Genomic DNA, 20,767 nt, shown 5'->3' with positions numbered 1-20,767 from the left:
TAATTTCTAGTTCCTGAATTTAAATATCAAAATGTCTGGATTGTTTATTTTACACCACAGTATTTGGGCAGGCTCTCTCTCTCTCTCACACACACACAGAGCAGTTAGTGTGTGTGTATATACCGTGTTTCCCCGAAAATAAGACAGTGTCTTATATTAATTTTTGCTCCCAAAGATGTGCTAGGTCTTATTTTCAGGGGATATCTTATTTTTCCATGAAGAAGAATTCACATTTATTGTTGAACAAAAAAATAAACATTTATTATATACTGTACAGTAGCTGTCATCACAAACCAGCATAACCAGACAAACTGAATCCTATCAAGAATTTCTTGTTACTACCATTATTTCCATGTACAACTGGTATGTACATTTACCAGTCCTGCATGCTCTGGTGTTCTGTTTGGCAGGCGCTGGGCATGCTTCCAAACAAAAACTTTGCCAGGTCTTACTTTCGGGGGAGGCCTTATATTTAGCAATTCAGCAAAACTTCTACTAGGTCTTATTTTTCGGGGATGTCTTATTTTAGGGGAAACAGGGTATATGTATATGTACAGTGTTCCCTCACTACATTGAGGTTTGCTTTTTGCTCCCTCACTGTTTTGCGTTTTTTTTTCTGAGCGGTGGCGCCTGCCAGTTTCCCTTTTGCGCATTCACCCTCTCTTTTGTCGGCGTCCAGCCAGGCCACTCTGGATCCCGATGAGAGGGAGGCGCACGCGCAAAAGGGAAACTGGCAGGCGCCAGAGAGGAGGGCGCCAAGAAGAAGCGCAGGAAGGGGAGAAATGCCACCTAACTACTAATAAAAAGGTAAAGGTTTCCCCTGATGTTAAGTCCAGTCATGTCTGACTCTGGGGGTTGGTGCTCATCTCCATTTCTAAGCTGAAGAGCCGGCGTTGTCCATAGACACCTCCAGGTCATGTGGCCGGCATGACTGCATGGAGTCCCGTTACCTTCCCGCCGGAGCGGTACCTATTGATCTACTCACATTGGCATGTTTTCGAACTGCTAGGTTGGCAGGAGCTGGAGCTAACAGTGGCCGCTCCCTCAGCTACCGGGGTTTGAACCTGGGACCTTTCGGTCTCCAGCTCAGTGCTTTAATGCACTTCACCACCGGGGCTCCTAGTTACTAATATAATGTGTAAATATTGAAATAAATATAGCGCCTCTACTTCGTGGATTTTCACTTATTGCAGGTGGTCCTGGAACGTTACCCCCGTGATAAGTGAGGGAGCACTGTATGTGTGTGTGTGTGTTTGTACAGAATCTTGCTTATCCAACATAAGCATACCAGCAGAAAGTTGGATAAGCAAAAATGTTAGATAATAAGGAGGGATTAAGGAAAAGCCTATTTACGTCAAATTACGTTATGATATTACAAATTAGGCACCAAAACATCATGTTTTACAACAAATCGACAGAAAAAGCAGTTCAATACACAGTAATGTTATGTAGTAATTGCTGCAATGTATTGAAAACATTCACTGCAAAAACATTGACTACTAAAAACTGACTACAAATAAAGAAAGAATTGCATAAAATGAACTTACAGTAACAACATTGTTGGAAGTTAAATCCGTAAAAAGTTCAGTCCTGTGAAGATTTTTTAAAATCTGTGATCCTTGCCTGCCTAGAGAAACAATTGTGGATCTGGGCGGGAGGCATACTACATTGGATAATACAGAACATTGGATGAATGAAGGTTGGATAAGCAAGACTCTACTCTGTGTATGTGTGTGGGTGTGTATACATATACAGTAGAGTCTCACTTATCCAACATAAACGGGCAGAACATTGGATAAGCAAATATGTTGGATAATAAGGAGTGTTTAAGGAAAAGCCTATTAAACATCAAATTAGGTTATGATTTTACAAATTAAGCACCAAAACATCATGCTTTACAACAAATTTGACAGAAAAAGTAGTTCAATATGAAATAATGCTATGTAGTAATTACTGTATTTATGAATTTAGCACCAAAATATCACGATTTATTGAAAACATCGACTACAAAAATGCGTTGGATAATCCAGAACGTTGGATAAACGAGTGTTGGATAAGTGAGACTCTACTGTACATGTATATGTATATGTATATGTATATATATAAAGTTTTAAAACATTATTTCAAACAGAGACTATTTCACACACATCCATATTTTATCATGATAAATTTATAAAAGGTGGGGAGAATAACTCTGACTTCAGGTAAACTATATGACTCACCAGCAAATTGACGGATTCAATGACATCAATGAAGACTTCGTTCTTTTTGTATTTGATGCCCTCTGATCTCCAGGAGACGGCATTAGTGACAGTGGCTGGAACACGAGATTTCCCTGTATCTAGCTTGTTGCCTTGTTGAGTGATGTACCTACAATGGTGTAAAAAAGCAAGATCAAGAAGATCTAAACCTGCCTTCTGAAGAACAGTTATTTTTTCTTCCCGATAAGGCATCCAATTGCACTTTCCCTCAGTAGTGAGGGCTCAGCAAAGGGCACCTTCTGCTCTCAAATGACAGAAACAGAATATCAGAAAAAGTGATGGTGACCATGGCCTAACTAGGCAATATTGAGCTAGATCAGTGTTTCTCAACCTGGGGGGTCAGGACCCCTGTGGGGGTCACGAGGGGGGGGGTCAGAGGGGTTGCCAAAGACCAGTTTTTTCTGTTGGTCATGGGGGTCCTGTGTGGAAAGTTTGGCCCAATTCGATTGTTGGTAGGGTTCAAGGGGCTCTTTGATTGTAGGTGAACTATAAATCCCAGCAACTACAACTCCTAAATGTCAAGGTCTATTTTCCCCAAACTCCACCAGTGTTCAAATTTGGGCATATTGAGTATTTGTGCCAAGTTTGGTCCAGATCCATCATTGCTTGAGTTCACAGTGCTCTCTGGATGTAGGCGAACTACAACTCTGAAACTCAAGGTCAATGCCCACCAAACCCTCCCAGTATTTCCTATTGGTCATGGGAGTTCTGTTTCAATTCCATCGTTGGTGGAGTTCCGAATGCTCTTTGATTGTAGGTGAACTATAAATTGCAGCAACTACAACTCCCAAATGACAAAATCATTATCATAAAATTAACTGTACTCCACAATAAAATGTTACCCCAACAAAGAGTAAAATATGCAAAGTTAAAGCTGAAACTTGCCGAAACGTGTTGCTCCATACAAACTCCTTTATATGCCTTCTTAAGAAATCAAATTCTGCAAAGTCATTTGCCCAGTGACAGAAAAGCAATTTGAGAAGGTGGTAGAAAAATGACTCACTCTTGCAAAATTTTGCTGTCTGTCGTCTGGGGAAACCCGAAGTCCATCAGCTCATCCAGTAGTTCATATACAATGACAAAATTGTCACGAATGCTCTCTTCCTCTAGTTCTTTAAAGTATTCTGAAAAGACCTGATAAGCAGAAGATAGAAGGATTCACAACAAATTTCTTACTGAAGGCATACTTTCTGTGCTCACAATGTTGAAATTACAGGTCCCTAATACCCATATTTGTGGTATAAAATCAACAGCTGGGCAATACTTTTAATAAGGATCAACCAAAATTCTATCCAAATTTTGAGGCTTTTGAATTCTTTAAAGCCTTCCAGTAGATAAAAATTTCTAGAGATCAGATAATAGCCTCTGCTATTAACAGAGGCTATAACATTAACATTATACCAGTTGCATCTTCTGAATTTATCTAGCCAGAAAATCTCCATTTTGAGACTGGGCCAAAGTTAGAGTCCATGCCATCATAATATCTGGACAACTTTCTGCATTTTTCTGTATTTCCCACATTCCCTGCTCTCCTGCCATAATAATAATAATAATAATAATAATAATAATAATAATAATAATAATAATAATAATAATAATAATAATAATAACTGAAAAAGGCCACCCTACTGGGATCTGCACGCATCATCCGAAAATACATCACACAGTCCTAGACACTTGGGAAGTGTTCGACTTGTGATTTTGTGATACGAAATCCAGCATATCTATCTTGTTTGCTGTGTCATAATAATATAATAATAATAATAATTATTATTATATCCCACCACCATCTCCCCGAAGGGACTCAGGGTGGCTTACAAGGCACTCTAGGATGCACATATACAACAGGTAAAAACAGTACAAAGTATAAAACAAGTCATGTAAAATTAGAACAGCAATCCCTGTCAATACATATAGGTTAAAATCCAAATAATACAATTTTAAAACAACAGTAGTTAAAACTAACAGCCATCAGTTCGTAAAGTGCCATCTTGCCTACTGTGGGTTTGAGGGAACTCAGATGTTTACACATTCATCAGTGACATTTTAACAGGCCCCAATGAAAGTTTGGTTCCAAAGTTTGAAAGCACTTTCCTTTGTTCTGTCTGGTTTTAATGATCTTTGACACATATATAGGTAATTTAATTGCTTTCATTTTGCATGCACCAGGATTTACAGAAGGGACAGGAAGTTTTCTTTGTGATTGCTGAATCAAGATGCCGTCTCAGCCTTGGTCAGTGCAAGTTCTACTTGAAATTGCCCAGCCTTTTGATGACAGGCACCTTTTATTATAAAGTAAAAATGAGAGGCAAGCCACATCAAAAATAAACTTTCTAGAATATTTCATAGTTAATGATCCCGAACAACAGAAATGTCTGTGAGGCCAATACCAATGCTTTTCATTTCTGCAGATTATGCTTTCCTGTGCTTCATGTGATAGAAGAGCATTCTGCTTTGCCTCTGCACAGTGACTGAATCACATAAGTAATGCCTTGCTACTGCAGAGACTAACTGGAAAGAACCTAAGCTAGTACCTTCCTGTTTCTAGATACGTATTTTTATTATAATCATGAGGCCAGAACTTAGAAAAAAACATTTGCTTGGATTATAGTATGCATATCTCTCTCTAGGCCAGTGGTTCTCGACCTGTGGATCCCCAGATGTTTTGGCCTACAACTCGCAGAAATCCTAACAGCTGGTAAACTGGCTGGGATTTCTGGGAGTTATAGGCCAAAACACCTAGGGACCCACAGGTTGAGAACCACTGCTCTAGCACAATCTGAAATATTTCCAAACTCTGCAAGAGGTCCAATACCCTACATCTAGGGTTTTATTCAGACGTTGGAAGTTGCCCTCTTCTTCCTGACAACAAACTTTTCATGCTGGCGACACACATTTCAGATATGCATCGTTTAATGACACAGCAATTCAGTTTTACTAGCAAACTGGAGGTTAATCTAACCCCTTATATTAGGCTTCTTGATAGAATGACTGATGAGATGTAAGATATAGTTGTTTGTCAATCAATAGCTTAAAGGTTCCTGGTCACATTTTGACCAGTTAGCTAAAAATAATATAGCTCACCAGTCCTTGTCTACTGATCCACTTCTGAGCACAATTCATTTAAATGTTACATTTAAAGAACAACCCAGCTTGGGGTCATTGCTCTTTCTGCCTCGTGTCATATCTCTCCACGAAGTCCTCCCCTTCCAATAAATAAAGTTGTTGCTATCCAGATAGGGCCTTCTAGATTACGGCAATACATCTATGAAAACTTCCTCCTGGATTGACTACTTGGCAACTATTCTGAATTTTTTTCAGTGCCAGTATTATTATTATTATTGAGTTCACCATTTCTTCTTAGTCATTTTATATTTGTACCAAAATACTTTTTATTGGATTTCAAATTTTAGATTTTTGATTTTTTTTTTTAAAAAAAATGTAACATTATTTGTTCTGAAAGAAGTCAAACAGCAAAAATATCAGTCACTCCATATGTATATTTTCATTAAGGCCAATGAGACTGAAACTAATAAATCAGATCTGGAAATGTATCATTTCCTCAATACCACAAATACTTAGATTTTAAAGTTAAAATTTATTTCCCAATAATGTATAACTTTTAACACCAGTTTCTGTAATCATTTTTGTTTTTACTTGGCCTTCCTAAAGACTCTGATACAATGAACTCTTGCAGAGTAATACTACACATGCGAACGTAGTCAGAAACCTCTTAAGTCCATGTGAAACAAACAATAAGTCAATAAGGAGCCCTCGATGGTTTAGTGGATTAAAGCCTTGTGACTTGAAGGTTGGGTTGCTGATCTGAAAGCTGCCAGGTTCGAATCCCACCCGGGGAGAGCGTGGATGAGCTCCCTCTATCAGCTCCAGCTCCAGCTCCATGTGGGGACATGAGAGAAGCCTCCCACAAGGATGATAAAAACATCAAAACATCCGGGCATCCCCTGGGCAACGTCCTTGCAGACAGCCAATTCTCTCACACCAGAAGCGACTTGCAGTTTCTCAAGTTGCTCCTGACACAAAAATTGTCATATTTTTTTAAATGTAAATGAAAGATTTTCAAGAGACACATTGTGTCCCCATACATTTTGTTATGACAATGTATGTATGTATGTGTCTATATCTCTTATAGGGGTTTGGTTCAACCTCCAGTTTGCTAGAACATGCATGAAATTATGCATGTCTAAAATGTGAAAATGTCGAAAATGTTTGGAAAGCTCTGCCCTAGAGCATAGACCAAAAACACTACATATCTTTACACAAGCAGCACGTGTTTCTAAAATGTGTTCAGCCACTTACCTCAACCACTTTGTAGAGAAAAGAATATACAAGTGAGGCATTGGCATTCTTCATGGTGAGGGCTACCACTACATAAAAGGTCAAGGAAGCAGTTTAAAAAAGTCATTTTGTTCACTTCAGTAGATCTGAATTCTAGCCCACTGTGGCTGGATCTACACTGCCATATACCGTAATCTAGATAATCAAATCAGATAATCCACACTATCCACTTTGAACTGGGTTATATAAATCTACTACATTGCTATATAATCCAGTTGAAAGCAGATAATCTGGATTTTATATATCTGTGTAGATGGGGCCGGTTTCTTAAACTGTGGATTCCAATCCTAAATGGGGCCCCCAAGCTCAATGTTGGGGTCTTGAAAAAATTGTCAACAGTAAAGAGTTCCTGAACGCCACCCATTTACACAAATCTGTTTGCAACAACTGGCAGTGTGTACAATGGACTCTGCAGAAGATGCTTCAGCTGTACTTCATAAAAAGGAAGATCAACCTATTTGGAATGTCTTGCAAATGCTGATTTGCTATCAGTAAATATTTGGTTTCTATACCTACTTTATATACCCTGTTTCCCCGAAAATAAGACATCCCTGAAAAATAAGACTAAGTAGAAGTTTTGCTGAATTTGCCGAAAGTAAGACCTAGCAAAGTTTTTGTTTGGAAGCATGCCCAGCGCCTGACAAACAGAACACCAGAGCATGCAGGATTGGTAAATGTACATACCAGTTGTACATGGAAATAATGGTAGTAACAAGAAATTCTTGGTAGGATTCACAGTTTGTCTGGTTATGTTGGTTTGTGATGACAACTACTGTACAGTATATAATAAATGTTCATTTTTTGATCAACAATAAATGTGAATTCTTCTTCATAGAAAAATAAGACATTCCCTGAAAATAAGACCTAGCACATCTTTGGGAGCAAAAATTAATATAAGAAACTGTCTTATTTTCGGGGAAACACGGTTGCTACTAGCTGTGCCCAGCCACAGTTTTTTTATTGAAAGACATAGATTGGATGACTATGTCTTTTGTGGCCAAATTTGGTGTGATTTGGTTCAGTGGCTTTGTTGTTTGCTGAACTTGCGGACTAAAAGGTGCCAGGTTCAAATCCCGGGAGCGGAATGAGCACCCGCTGTTAGACCCAGCTCCTGCCAACCTAGCAGTTTGAAAACATGCAAATGTGAGTAGATCAATAGGTACCGCTCCAGCGGGAAGGTAACGGCGCTCCATGCAGTCATGCCGGCCACATGACCTTGGAGGTGTCTATGTACATCGCCGGCTTTTTGGCTTAGAAATGGAGATGAGCACCAACCCCCAGAGTCGGTCACAACTGGACTTATCGTCAGGGGAAAACCTTTACCTATATATACATACATACATACACACACATACATATACGAGGGTTATCCAGAAAGTTCATGACGTTTTGGAATTAAAAATAAACAAAGTATAGGAGAAAACATTTACCATATTCAGTTGAAAGCCAGACCCAAATACTAGTTCTCACCATAGTCCCCACTGAAATCTAGGTAGTTATCATAGCGATAAAAGTGTTTGAAAAGCCCTCCCCCCACCCAAGATTCCCGCCTGGCTTGCGTCCTGAACCAGGCTGGCTTCCCTTCTCTCAGATGTCAAATGGTGCGCTCAGCTTTCCGCACGATCTTCCTCGATCGCTCTTTTGTTTTGCAGATGCTTGCAAAGAAGGTGCTCTTCTAAGGTTTTGCAAGAAGCACACCTTTCCTGTCCCAAAAAACCTTCCTTGCAAGCATCTGCAAAACAGAAGAGCGATCGAGGAAGATCGTGTGGAAAGCTGAGCGCACCATTTGACAGCTGAGAGAAGGGAAGCCAGCCTGGTTCAGGACGCAAGCCAGGCGGGAATCTTGGGGGGGGGGGAGGGCTTTTCAAACACTTTTATCACTATGATAACTACCTAGATTTCATTGGGGACTATGGTGAGAACTAGTATTTGGGTCTGGCTTTCAACTGAATATGGTAAATGTTTTCTCCTATACTTTGTTTATTTTTAATTCCAAAACGTCATGAACTTTCTGGATAGCCCTCGTACATACACACAGATGTAACTGGGATCATGTTAAAATTTCTCAGGTGGGAAGGGATTGCAAGTGCAAAGGTTTTAAGAAGCCCTGCTCTAGCCAACTGCCTCACTGAATGAATGCCCACTCATTCCCATATATACTGGCTAAAGGGGTGAAAAGCAGGAGCCTGGGACAATAGAAAGGGAGCACTGAGGCTCTTTCTACACTGCCATATATTCCAAATTAACAAAGCAGATAATCCACATAATGTGCTTTGAACTGGATTATGTATGTCTACACTGCCATATAATCCAGTTCAAAGCAGATAATGTGGATTTTATATGGCAGTGCAGAAGAAGCCTATGTCTGGAAAAGACAAGGGGACAGAGGCGAGTCTGAAAGGGGCAAGAACCCATCTGTGGCACTGTATTCCAATCTACTGGGAGGAATTTGTGCTCTGCTTTGGAAAGAATGATTTATAACCTTGAAGTACAAGAAGAACCTGTTTTCAGATTATTCTAGTGATCAAGTTTCTTGTGTTTCATTTTCATTTTCCTGTTAGTGAAGAAGTTGCTACATCATTTTGAAGTACATTTAATCCCAACCCCATTTGTCACAGGGAAGCATATAGATCCATGCTTGCAACATGGAATGTTTAAGTATATGCCAGCATTTCAGATAGAGAGACAAGATACTGGGTGCATGTGGGTGTATACAGGAGTAGAAAATGAAGATTCCATTTTGTAAGCCCGGATCCATTTTTCTGGTGCTTCTTTGAAGTGCACTCTTACCTAAAACCAATGCTGAAGCGAATAGAAAGGCTGAGGTAGGAATAATACAGAACTCAATCTGCTGTTGTTGCATATCAGCTCCCATTATACCTCTACCAGTCAGTACTGCCAATGCTGAGGAATGATGGGAATTGCAATCCACCAACATGTGGAAGTCCTAATAAGCTCCAACCAATGGGAGCTTGGTAAATCAGTACTTAGGCAAATTTCATTGGTTTAATAGCTTTGCTGTAATTGGGACTAAAACACATGTAGTTCTCCAAACCTTGTTAGACTACAAATCCCAGAAGCTGTAGCCAATATACTCAATGACAAGGAATACTAGGAATTGCAGTCCAGCATCTCTGGACGAGTACAGGGTTCGGAATCTGGATCAAAACATTTTATTTAGGCGAGGATTCTTACAGCCTATGTGTACATTGCATAAGGTAAAGGTAAAGGTTTCCCCTGACGTTAAGTCCAGTCGTGACCGACTCTGGGGGTTGGTGCTCATCTCCATTTCCAAGCCGAAGAGCTGGCGTTGTCCATAGGCACCTCATGTGGCTGGCATGACTGCATGGAGCGCCGTTACCTTCCCGCCGGAGCGGTACCTATTGATCTACTCACATTTGCATGTTTTCAAACTGCTAGGTTGGCAGGAGCTGGGGCTAACAGCGGGCGCTCATTCCACTCCCGGGATTTGAACCTGGGACCTTTTGGTCCGCAAGTTCAGCAACTCAGCACTTTAACACACTGTGCCACCAGAGGCCCCACTACATAGATTGGATTAATTGAGAACATCCATAGCAGTTACTCAGGGCTCTTCCAGACAGGCCCTATATCCCAGGATATGATTCCAGGTTTTCTGTGTATCTCAGATTATCTGGCAGTGGGGACTCATATAATCCAGTCTAAAGCAAAAAACCTGGGATCAGATCCTGATATATAGGAACTGTCTGGAAGGGGCTTTGTTTAACGGCAAATGCCTTTTATGTTTTGTCTTATCAACTTTCTCCAGCATCATGGCTTTATTATTAAAAAGGGTCCAGACATTCCTCAAAAGAAGATTTTATGAATAGCCATTGTCACTTGCAGCTGTTGCGGTAACCCATCACTACTGTTATCTGTTATCACTTGTGACTAAATTAACTGAATAGTGATGGTGAGGAAAAATACAAGTGAATTAATTTTACTGAACTCAAGGCACCTTTTGAGTTTCCTTGGAACAGTTTTTGCAATATAATTTACAGTGTCTCCTCTATGAGAGCAGCTTTTCATCTCAGCTATTGCAGATATTTCTGGCTAGCTAGCAGGGTCAAAAGGCAGATCAAAAGCCAGCTTTGAACACATAAACATGAACAAATCAGTCATAAATCACTGAATATATATATGTACACATATACACACAGCCTGAAAAAAGTTAAAAGCTACATCAGCATCATTCCAGCTAAAGACCATTGAAAATATTTATCCCATAGTCTCCATTCTTCTTGTAGGAAAAGATGTTTTACTTCTTAGATTTTCTAATGAAACCAGAAACCTTTGCTTTGTGCTGTCTTAAGGATGCCAGTGAAGATGAATGATATACAGAAATATAATCCAGTTCTAAGAGTTATGCAACTTGGCCCATGGCAAGTAAAATCAGAATGTGGGATGTTATTTTTTGTGTCACGGGTTCAAGAGAGAGAGGTGTACAGTTGGCTCCATTAATTCAACTATCAACTTCCAAAAGCTAACTGAAGGCCCTTCCACACAGCCATATATCCCAGAATATTAAGGCAGAATAACCCACCATATCTGCTTTGAACTGGGTTATCTGTCCACGCTCAGATAACGTGGTATTTTCTGCCTTGATATTCTGGGATATAGGGCTGTCTGGAAGGACCCCTAAATCTACCTAGATTTATGATTGTAAAGGTATTGAATGTTTGCCTATGTATGTAAAAGCTGTAATCCACTCTGAGTCCTCCAGGGGAGAAGGGTGGAATATAAATAAAGTGTATTATTGTTATTATTATTATTATTATTATTACTATCATCATCAATTATCTATAAGGAATGCCATTTGACTATCCCATTGTACTTGATGGGACTTGAGCATCCATCGATTTTGGTATCCATAGAGGGTTCTGGAAACAAAGCCCAGCAGAGAATAAGGAACCACTGTATAGTCAAACAGCTAACCCCGAATCTGTGATCAGTTTACCCAACTAAAAGAAAAGGCAGGGACAGAGAATGATTACAAGGCAGGGCAATGTGTATGAACAGAGTTTTGACAGAAGCAAGGTAGCCTTGACTAATGATAACCTATAATCTATTGTTGTGCTTTATTACTTATTTTTAACTTTAACTGAGTTGCTTCTGTAAATCTTGTTAGTTGTTATTTTATGTTAATTGGTGCTGTTTACTGATTTTCTTGCAAATTTTGTTGTATTCTGTGTTCTGTGTTGCACTTTGGTTGTGCTATTTGTAAGCCGCCCGAGTCCCTTTTGGGAGATGGCAGGATATAAATAATAATTATTATTATCATCATCATCATCATCATCATCATCATCATCATCATCATCCAAACACAAAAGGACAACTAGGTGTACTCAGGCACTTCAGTGTTAAACTGAAATGTTAACATCAGTTTCCTATAGAATCAAATGGAGCAGAGTCTCTCAGGCTGCATCTACACTGCCATATAACCCAGACTCAAATCCCAGATTACATTCCTTGAATTGGATTATTTGAGTTCATGCTGCCATACAATCCAGTTCAAAGCAGATAATCTTGGATCAGAAACTGGATTATATGGCAGTATAGATCCAGCCTCGGTTCCTCTTGCATGTCAACAAGGAAATGCTTTTACCAATAATTTTACAAGCCAACATCAGATGGGTGAAAGCATGGGTGGGGGACAGGACAGCATGTGTAGTTAATTGTCCTCCGAGACAAGCAAAGGAAGACAGTTGTCTGGTAGACAGTCAAATGTTGTTAGTCCAATGTTGAGTATGCGAAGTTTCATGTTAAATTCCTGGATTTTAAACAAACACAAGGCTCTTCCACACAGCCATATAACCCAGAATATCAATGCAGATAAGCTTTGAACTTGGTTATCTGAGTCTACACTGCCATATAATTGAGTTCAGTGTGAGATTTTATACAGCTGTGTGGAAGGGGCCACAAGAGCAGAGTGGACTCGGAGCAAACACCAATTAAAAACAGCCCAACTTTGTTATTTACTTGGCTACAAGTGGAAGATAAATCCCTATTCTCTTGTGCACTGAAAGGATACAGTAAAGGTTGCTATGTTTGATCCAAAGGAAGTGAATCTTTCCTCGGGACAGGAGCGGCGTCAAGGCACTTTCCTCCTCCTTCTGCATCAGAAGTGGCATGAAGTAGTCGATTTCCGACATGCTCACATCTCCTTTGTAGTTGCGGCTGATCAGTGGCTATGAAATAAGAGAGTAATTAAAGGCCACAATAGCTACAATCAAATTAAGTAACATTGGCTTCCTCACTCTCTCACATCCACCTCCTTCCACTGCACGCTTCCTAGTGAGTAGATTTAGAACTTTATCACACACAAGGCTGTCATCCATGGTGTTTCATCAGTGACTTGTATCAGGCAGGGAAAGCTGAAGCTGGGGAGAAATCATCTTCTTTTTTTAAAAAAATAAATTTTTATTAAAGTCATTTGCCAAGGGGTGTGAATCACATCGACAATTACACACAGTGAAGGGGGATAACATGGGGATACGAAAAAATATATAGGAGGTTAGGGGAAATCTATTAATCAAAGCCCTACATCAGGAAACAAAAGAAAAAAGAAAAAGAGGACAGAAACAGAAAACAGAAAGCAAAAAACAAAAAAATCAGAACATCACTTAAATACTAACAGTTACACATATAATTAAAATTGACTTCCATCAGATGTGTGTTGTTATGTATCATATTCATTTGGTATAAACTATACCCTTGTATTTCCTCTTCTATTTGTTTGTTGTATTATTATTCTCTCCTTTCGTGTTTAATCCAGGACAGTTGTGTAGTCTTTTATCTTTGGCTATTGTACCTTTATATTATCACTTCACAGTTCTCTGTTCTTAAACAGTTTGTAACTAATTCCCAATCTGTTTGTTTTTTAGGTTTGCCTTGAGTGTTCGATAATAAGTATGTTAATTTGTCTGCACTCATAATTTCCAAAATTTTAATAAACCAGTTTTTTATATCCGGACTGTTGTTTTCCCTCCATCCCTTAGCATATGTCATTCTTGCTGCTGTTATCAGATAATTAAATAAGATTTCTTTATTTTTTTCCTCTACGTTGTCATACATACCCAGGAGGAGCAACTTGGGGTCTAAACTAATCTTAATTTGAAGTGTTCTCTGTATATTCCTATGTATTTCTTTCCAGAATTCTTTTGCTTTTGCACAAGTCCACCAATAGTGGAAGTCTTTTGAAGATATGATGGGAGGCGGGGGGAAATATTAACTGCTATGGAACCTCTGCCTGCTACCAGCTCAGCTCAATGGTTCCTTCTCTGTTGTTTCCTTTTCTACCCATAATTTGTTTTTACAGAGCACCAGTGTAGTCCTCCAGATGTTGTTAGTCTACCATCATCCCAAGCATCCTTGGTGACTGAGAATGATAGGTGATGGAGTCCAACAGCATCTGGAGGGCCACATGTTCCTCACTGCTGCTGTCCCATTCATAGGTGTGCAAATACAGTTCGAAACATATAATGGAAACATATAATGGAAAAATATAATTGTTCTCAACCTGTGGATCCCCAGATGTTTGGGCCTTCAACTCCCAGAAATCCTAACAGCTGGTAAACTGGCTGGGATTTCTGGGAATTGTAGGACGAAATACCTGGGGACCCACAGGTTGAGAACCACTGACCTAGGAGGTGTCTACGGACAACACAGGCTCTTCGTCTTAGAAATGGAAGTGAGCACCACCCCCCAGAGCCAGAGATGAACACCACTCCTCAGAGCCGGAAGGGGAAACCTTTACCTTTATCTGTGTTCCATTGTTTCTAGGCATTTAATGTTTGCCTTTGTGATTGTGTATGCACAATCCTAAGGTGCCCCGGTGGCGAAGTGGGTTAAAGCGCTGAGCTGCTGAACTTGCAGACAGAAAGGTCCCAGGTTCAAACCCAAGGAGTGGCTTGAGCATCCGCTGTTAGCTCCAGCTCCTGCCAACCTAGCAGTTCGAAAACATGCCAATGTGAGTAGATCAATAGGTACCGCTCCGGCGGGAAGATAACCGGGCTCCATGCAGTCATGCCGGCCACATGACCTTGGAGGTGTCTATGGACAACGCCGGCTCTTCGGCTTAGAAATGGAGATGAGCACCAACCCCCAGAGTCAGACATGACTGGACTTAATGTCAGGGGAAACCTGTACCTTTTATGCACAATCCTAGATCATGCGGCTGGCATGACTGCATAGAGCACCGTTTACCTTCCCACTGAGGCAGTAGCTATTGATCTACTCACATTTGCATGTTTTTGAACTGCTAGGATGGCAGAAGTTGGAGCTAACAGCAGGAGCTTACCCTGTCCCGTGGTTTTGAACCACCAACTTTCCGGTCAGCAAGTTCAGCAGCTCAGAGGTTTAACCTGTTGTGCCACCACAGCCCCAGATCAGGATTTCCATTATCCCAATAGATAATTATCAGTATTTCTGTTATCCTCATAACACACGGGAGACAGAAGTAGTGCTATGTGTATGACTTGGTGAACATCACACAAGTCAAAGTGTTGCTGCCCTGAGACTAAAGCTGGAGAGCTTTCAGCTCACATCATCTGTTATTTCAACAATGCTGTCATTGTTGTTGCTTTAACCTCAATGTGCAGAAAGAAAGATTCTTTCACAGCGAGGAAAACAAAGGAGAGATATGCACAGCATTGGAATGCTCCACATTCCAGTTCGGAACAAACTGAATTCTGCTCAGAATCTTTTTTAATCTCACTTTGATTCTGCTATAATTAGATCACTTCATCATCTGGGTTTCTGAAATGGTAACTTTTCTGCTCACACCCTCAGCAAATGCATTACATCAGCAGATGCTTCTTCCAATATTCAACATTTTTGAACTTGGCCGTCACCTCCTCCATAGTGGCAGGCAGTTTCTGGGTTCAGCAGGGCCAAATACCTTCAAAACCTCCATGCAAGGTTTGTATATTTTTCCTTCCAAGGCTCTGATTTACTTGAGCTTTTGAGCTACAGGTCTAGCCCTCGGCTCCAAGCTTTTTTAACCAACCTAGCTGGTTTAACCAGCTTCTGCAGATAGCAAGGCATAATCTGGCAAAAGCCAAGCTTTTTAGATATCTGCCCCAGTACAGTCCATAGCAGAACTGGAAGCCCATCTCCCTACTAATACAACACACAATGTGCCAGGGAGTGCAAATGTTTCCTAGTGATAAGGAGGGAGGCCAAAAAAGCACATGTAGACACAGTGTGTCTGCACTGTAGACTTACTGCAATCTGACCCTACTTGCAATGAAATCATGGCAGTTGTAGTTTGGTTAGGTACCAACAGTCTTTGGTGGAGAAGAGTTGCTGAAGGAACTTGATATGTTTAGTTTGGAGAAAAGATGACTGAGGCACCATCTACTCTGTCGTATAAAAACCAGATTATCTGCTTTAAACTGGATTATATGGCAATTAAACTCATATAATCCAGTTCAAAGCAGATAATCTGGGATCAAATCCGGTGATATAGGACAGGATCGAAGGAACCTGAGAGTGGCCATGATAGCCATGTTTACATACTGGAAAGGATGTCACATTGAAAAGTGGCAAGTTTGTTCTCTGCTTATCCAGAAACTCACACACAAAGCAATAGATTCAAACAGCAGGAAAAGAGGGTCCTTCCAGACAGGGCCTATACCTCAGGATCTGATCCCTGGTTTTCTGCTTTAAACTAGATTATATGAGTCTGCACCGCCAGATAATCTGGAATAAACAGAAAATCTGGGATCATATCCTGTCTGGAAGGGTCCCGAGATTACACTGAAACATTACGAAGAACTTCCAGAGTTTTTTTTCCTGTCAGGAGCCACGTGAGAAAATGCAAGTTGCTTCTGGTGTGAAAGAATTGGCCGTCTGCAAGGACGTTGCCCAGGGGATGTCTGGATGTTTGGATGTTTTACCATCCTTGTGGGAGGCTTCTCTCATGTCCCTGCATGGGGAGCTGGAGTTAACAGAGGGAGCTCATCCACGCTCTCCCCAGATTCAAACTGCGACCTTCAGGTCAGCAATCTAACCTTCAGGTTAGCAATCCTGCTGGCACAAAGGTTTAACCCATTGCGCCACCCACCGGGGGCTCCTAACCTCCAGATGGTAAGAGCTGTTTGGCAGTGGGGTATGTTGCTGTCTTAGAATGTGGTTGAGCCTTTCTCTGGAGGTTTTTAAGCAGACATTGGATGGCCATCTGTCAGGAGTGCTTTGATTAGGGCCCCTTCCACACAGCTGTATAAAATCCCACATTATCTGCTTTGAACTGGGTGATATGGCAGTGTGGACTCAAAATAACCCAGTTCAAAGCAGAAACTGTGGATTATCTGTCTTGATATTCTGGGTTATATGGCTGTGTGAAAGGGCCCTGGGTCTTCCTACATAGCGGAGGATCAGACAGGAAGGCCTTTGAGGTCTCTTCCAACTCTAGAACCCTATTTCTCAGGGTTCCACGTAGCACTCAACCATGGCAGCTAAAGTGGGATCAAACTACATTCATTCTACAGTGCAAAGGCATCCATCTGGTCAAGTCATGTTCAGCTCTGGGGGTTGGTGCTCATCTCCATTTCTAAGCCGAAGGGTCAGTGTTGTCCTCAGACACCTCCAAGGTCATGTGGCCGGCATGACTGCATGGAGTGCTATTACCTTCCCGCCGGAACGGTACCTATTGATTTACTCACATTTGCATGTGAGCTCATCCCGCTCCCCAGATTCGAACTGACAACCTTTCGGTCAGCAAGTTCAGCGACTCAGCAGTTTAACCCGCTGCGCCATCGGGGGCTCCTGAGGCACCCATAGGCTCCTAATTTTACCTTGTTCCAACTCTGAGTCCTGAAGAAATATGGGAGGAGAACCAAATAGATGGGGAGGAAGATACAGGAGCATTGGGAGGCAGCAACAATTAGGGGTCTTTGGCTGGATCTAAAGGTAAAGGTTTTCCCTTGATGTTAAGTCCAGTCGTGACTGACTCTGGGGATTGGTGCTCATCTCCATTTCTAAGCCGAAGAGCCGGCGTTGTCCGTAGACACCTCCTAGGTCATGTGGCCGGCATGACTGCATGGAGCCCGGTTACCTTCCCGCCGGAGCGGTACCTATTGATCTACTCAAATTGGCATGTTTTCAAACTGCTAGGTTGGCAGGAGCTGGGGCTAACAGCGGGCACTCATTCCGCTCCTGGAATTTGAACCTAGGACTTTTCGGTCTGCAAGTTCAGCAGCTCAGCTCACACTGTGCCACCACCAGGGTCTACTGGATCTACACTGCCATATAATCAAAGCAATCCAGGGCCCTTCTGCACAGTCAAATAACACAGAATATCAAGGCAGAAAATCCCACAATATCTACTTTGAACTTTTGGTTATCTAAGGGCCCTTCCAGACAGGCCCTATATCCCAGGATCTGATCCCAGGTTTTCTGCTTTAAACTGGATTATATGAGTCCGCACTGCCAGATAATCTGGGATAAACAGAAAACCTGGGATCAGATCTTGGGATATAGGACCTGTCTGGAAGGGTACTGAGTGTAGACTGTCATATATTCCATTTCAAAGCAGATAATGTGGGATTTTATTCCTCTGTGTGGAAGGGGCCTCAGATTATCTAATTTGAACTGGATTATATGAGTCTACACTGCCATATACTCCAGGTCAAAGCAGATAATCTGGATTTGTTATGGCAGCATAGAAAGGCCCTTACTGAGCAGGAGAGACATGTGGCCTAGGGGATGTAAGGTCTTTAAAAATCATTTGAATGACTTTATTTATTTTGAATAGTCCTAAATTTTATTCCACTGTAGTGCGTGCAAGGTCCAATTAACACTGCCACATAAAATCCTGATTATCTGTTTTGAACTGGATCGTATGCCAGTGTAGATCCAGGCTCAGGCCCCTTCTACACTGCCATGTAATCCAGATTATCAAAGCAGACAATCCACATGATCTGCTTTGAACTGGATTATATGAGTCTACACTGCAATATAATCCAGTTCAAAGCAGATAATGTGGGATTTTATTTCTCTGTGTAGAAGGGGCCTCAGATTATCTAATTTGAACTGGATTAAATGAGTCTACACTGCCATATACTCCAGGTCAAAGCAGATAATCTGGATTTGTTATGGCAGCATAGAAAGGACCTTACTGAGCAGGAGACAAATGGCCTAGTGGGTGTAGGGCCTTTAAAAATAATTTGAATGACTTTATTTTGAATGCTTTAGTTACAGTAGAGTCTCACTTATCCAAGCCTCGCTTATCCAAACTTCTGGATAATCCAAGCCATTTTTGTAGTCAATGTTTTCAATACATCATGATATTTTGGTGCTAAATTCGTAAATACAGTAATTACTACATAGCATTACTGCTTATTGAACTACTTTTTCTGTCAAATTTGTTGTATAACATGATGTTTTGGTGCTTAATTTGTAAAATCATAACCTAATTTGATGTTTAATAGGCTTTTCCTTAATCCCTCCTTATTATCCAAGATATTCGCTTATCCAACATTCTGCCGGCCCGTTTATGTTGGATAAGTGAGATTCTAAGTAAAGGTAAAGGTTTCCCCTGACGTTAAGTCATGTCTGACTCTGGGAGTTGGTACTCATCTCCATTTCTAAGCCGAAGAGCCGGCGTTGTCCGTAGACACCTCCAAGGTCATGTGGCCGGCATGACTGCACGGAGCACCATTACCTTCCCGCCGGAGTGGTACCTATTGATCTACTCACATTTGCATGTTTTCGAATTGCTAGGTTAGTAGGAGCTGGAGCTAACAGCGGGCACTCAAGCCGCTCCTGGGATTTGAACCTGGGACCTTTCGGTCTGCAAGTTCAGCAGCTCAGCGCTTTAACGCACTTTGCCACCAGGGCTGCTTATGCTCCATATTCTCCAGTTCAAAGCAGATAATCTGGGTTTGTTATGGCAGCATAGAAAGGACCTTACTGAGCAGGAGAAACAAATGGCCTAGTGTGTGTAGGGTCTTTAAAAATAATTTGAATGACTTTATTTTGAATGCTTTAATTATTTATATTGAATAGTCCTATTTTATTCCACTGTAGTGCGTGCAAGGCCCAATTAACACTGCCATATAAAATCCTGATTATCTGTTTTGAACTGGATTGTAGGCCAGGGTGGATCCAGGCTCAGGCCCCTTCTACACTGCCATGTAATTCAGATTATCAAAGCAGACAATCCACATGATCTGCTTTGAAATGGATTATATGAGTCTACACTGCAATATAATCCAGTTCAAAGCAGACAGTCTGGATTTTATATGGCAATATAGAAGGGGGCCAACATTTGTGTAGTATATGAGCCACTTTTAAGTCCCTTTCAAGGATTGGGGAGAGGGCTTCCGGAACTAAGGAAGGTCAGCAAACAGGAAGGCAGGGGGCTCTTTTTTGTAGGTTTTCTTCTTTCAGGTTTTCAAGGACTGAGCTCCACGCTCCCGTTGCCCCCCCGAAGGACTCACCTTGCCTTTCAGGTCAAGGATAAAGACGGCCGAGGCGGACATCGCGGCGGCGGCGACGCTGGCAACTTCCTCCTCTTCCTCTTCCCCGTCGCCTGCCACCTGAGCCAGGTGAGGAGGGAAGGGCGCCTACAGGTGAGACAGGCGCCTTAAAGGAAAGGTGAGCCCCGGCCGGAATCTGCCGACAGAAAAGGAACGAGAGGCAGGCAGCTCTTCTTGTCCCTGGGGTCCATGGAGGACGAGGGATACCACCAGCAAATTTGCCAGAAGTTGCATTTTTAAAACATTCTAGTACTTTAGGTGCCCAGCAATGCCCAGGTTGGGTAATTTGTAATATTATTGATCATTAGACGAAGTCATTGTCTGTACAGTATTTGGGTTTTATCATTGGCCCATTAAAAAGTGTATACCAGTGGTTCTCAACTGGTGTTTTGGCCTACAGCTCCCAGAAACGCCAGCCAGTTTACTAGCTGTTGGTGAAAAAAAATGTTAAAATCCCTGTCCATGGATCGTTTTAGATAGAATCTTCATTATTAATCAATTTATTATTTATCTATTATTGAAGACGTTAAGTCCAGGTTAAGTCCAGTCATGTCCGACTCTGGGGGTTGGTGCTCATCTCCATTTCTAAGCCGAAGAGCCGGCATTGTCCATAGACACCTCCAAGGTCATGTGACTGGCATGACTGCA

The 20,767-nt window shown here is 41.4% G+C and overlaps 1 protein-coding gene across 1 annotated transcript in view; it reads right to left on the bottom strand.

Moving 5' to 3' along the window:
* The window catches only part of ap1m2 (adaptor related protein complex 1 subunit mu 2), a 37,729-nt gene extending 17,491 nt beyond the window's left edge, over positions 1–20,238 (bottom strand). The window contains exons 1-5 of the mRNA XM_062971403.1: positions 20,081–20,238; positions 12,670–12,826; positions 6,582–6,649; positions 3,265–3,395; positions 2,223–2,370 (exon numbers count right to left, since the gene is read on the bottom strand). Of these exons, the coding sequence (XP_062827473.1) occupies positions 2,223–2,370; positions 3,265–3,395; positions 6,582–6,649; positions 12,670–12,826; positions 20,081–20,122 (546 nt within the window). The 5' untranslated portion in view covers positions 20,123–20,238. The remainder of the gene's footprint in view (positions 1–2,222; positions 2,371–3,264; positions 3,396–6,581; positions 6,650–12,669; positions 12,827–20,080) is intronic.
* Positions 20,239–20,767: the final 529 nt, after the last annotated feature.

Source organism: Anolis carolinensis, chromosome 2 (assembly GCF_035594765.1).
Source record: "Anolis carolinensis isolate JA03-04 chromosome 2, rAnoCar3.1.pri, whole genome shotgun sequence".
NCBI classification, from domain to species: Eukaryota; Metazoa; Chordata; class Lepidosauria; order Squamata; family Dactyloidae; genus Anolis; species Anolis carolinensis.
Note: the sequence above shows the minus strand (reverse complement) of the source record. Positions and strands in the feature narration are given on the sequence as shown.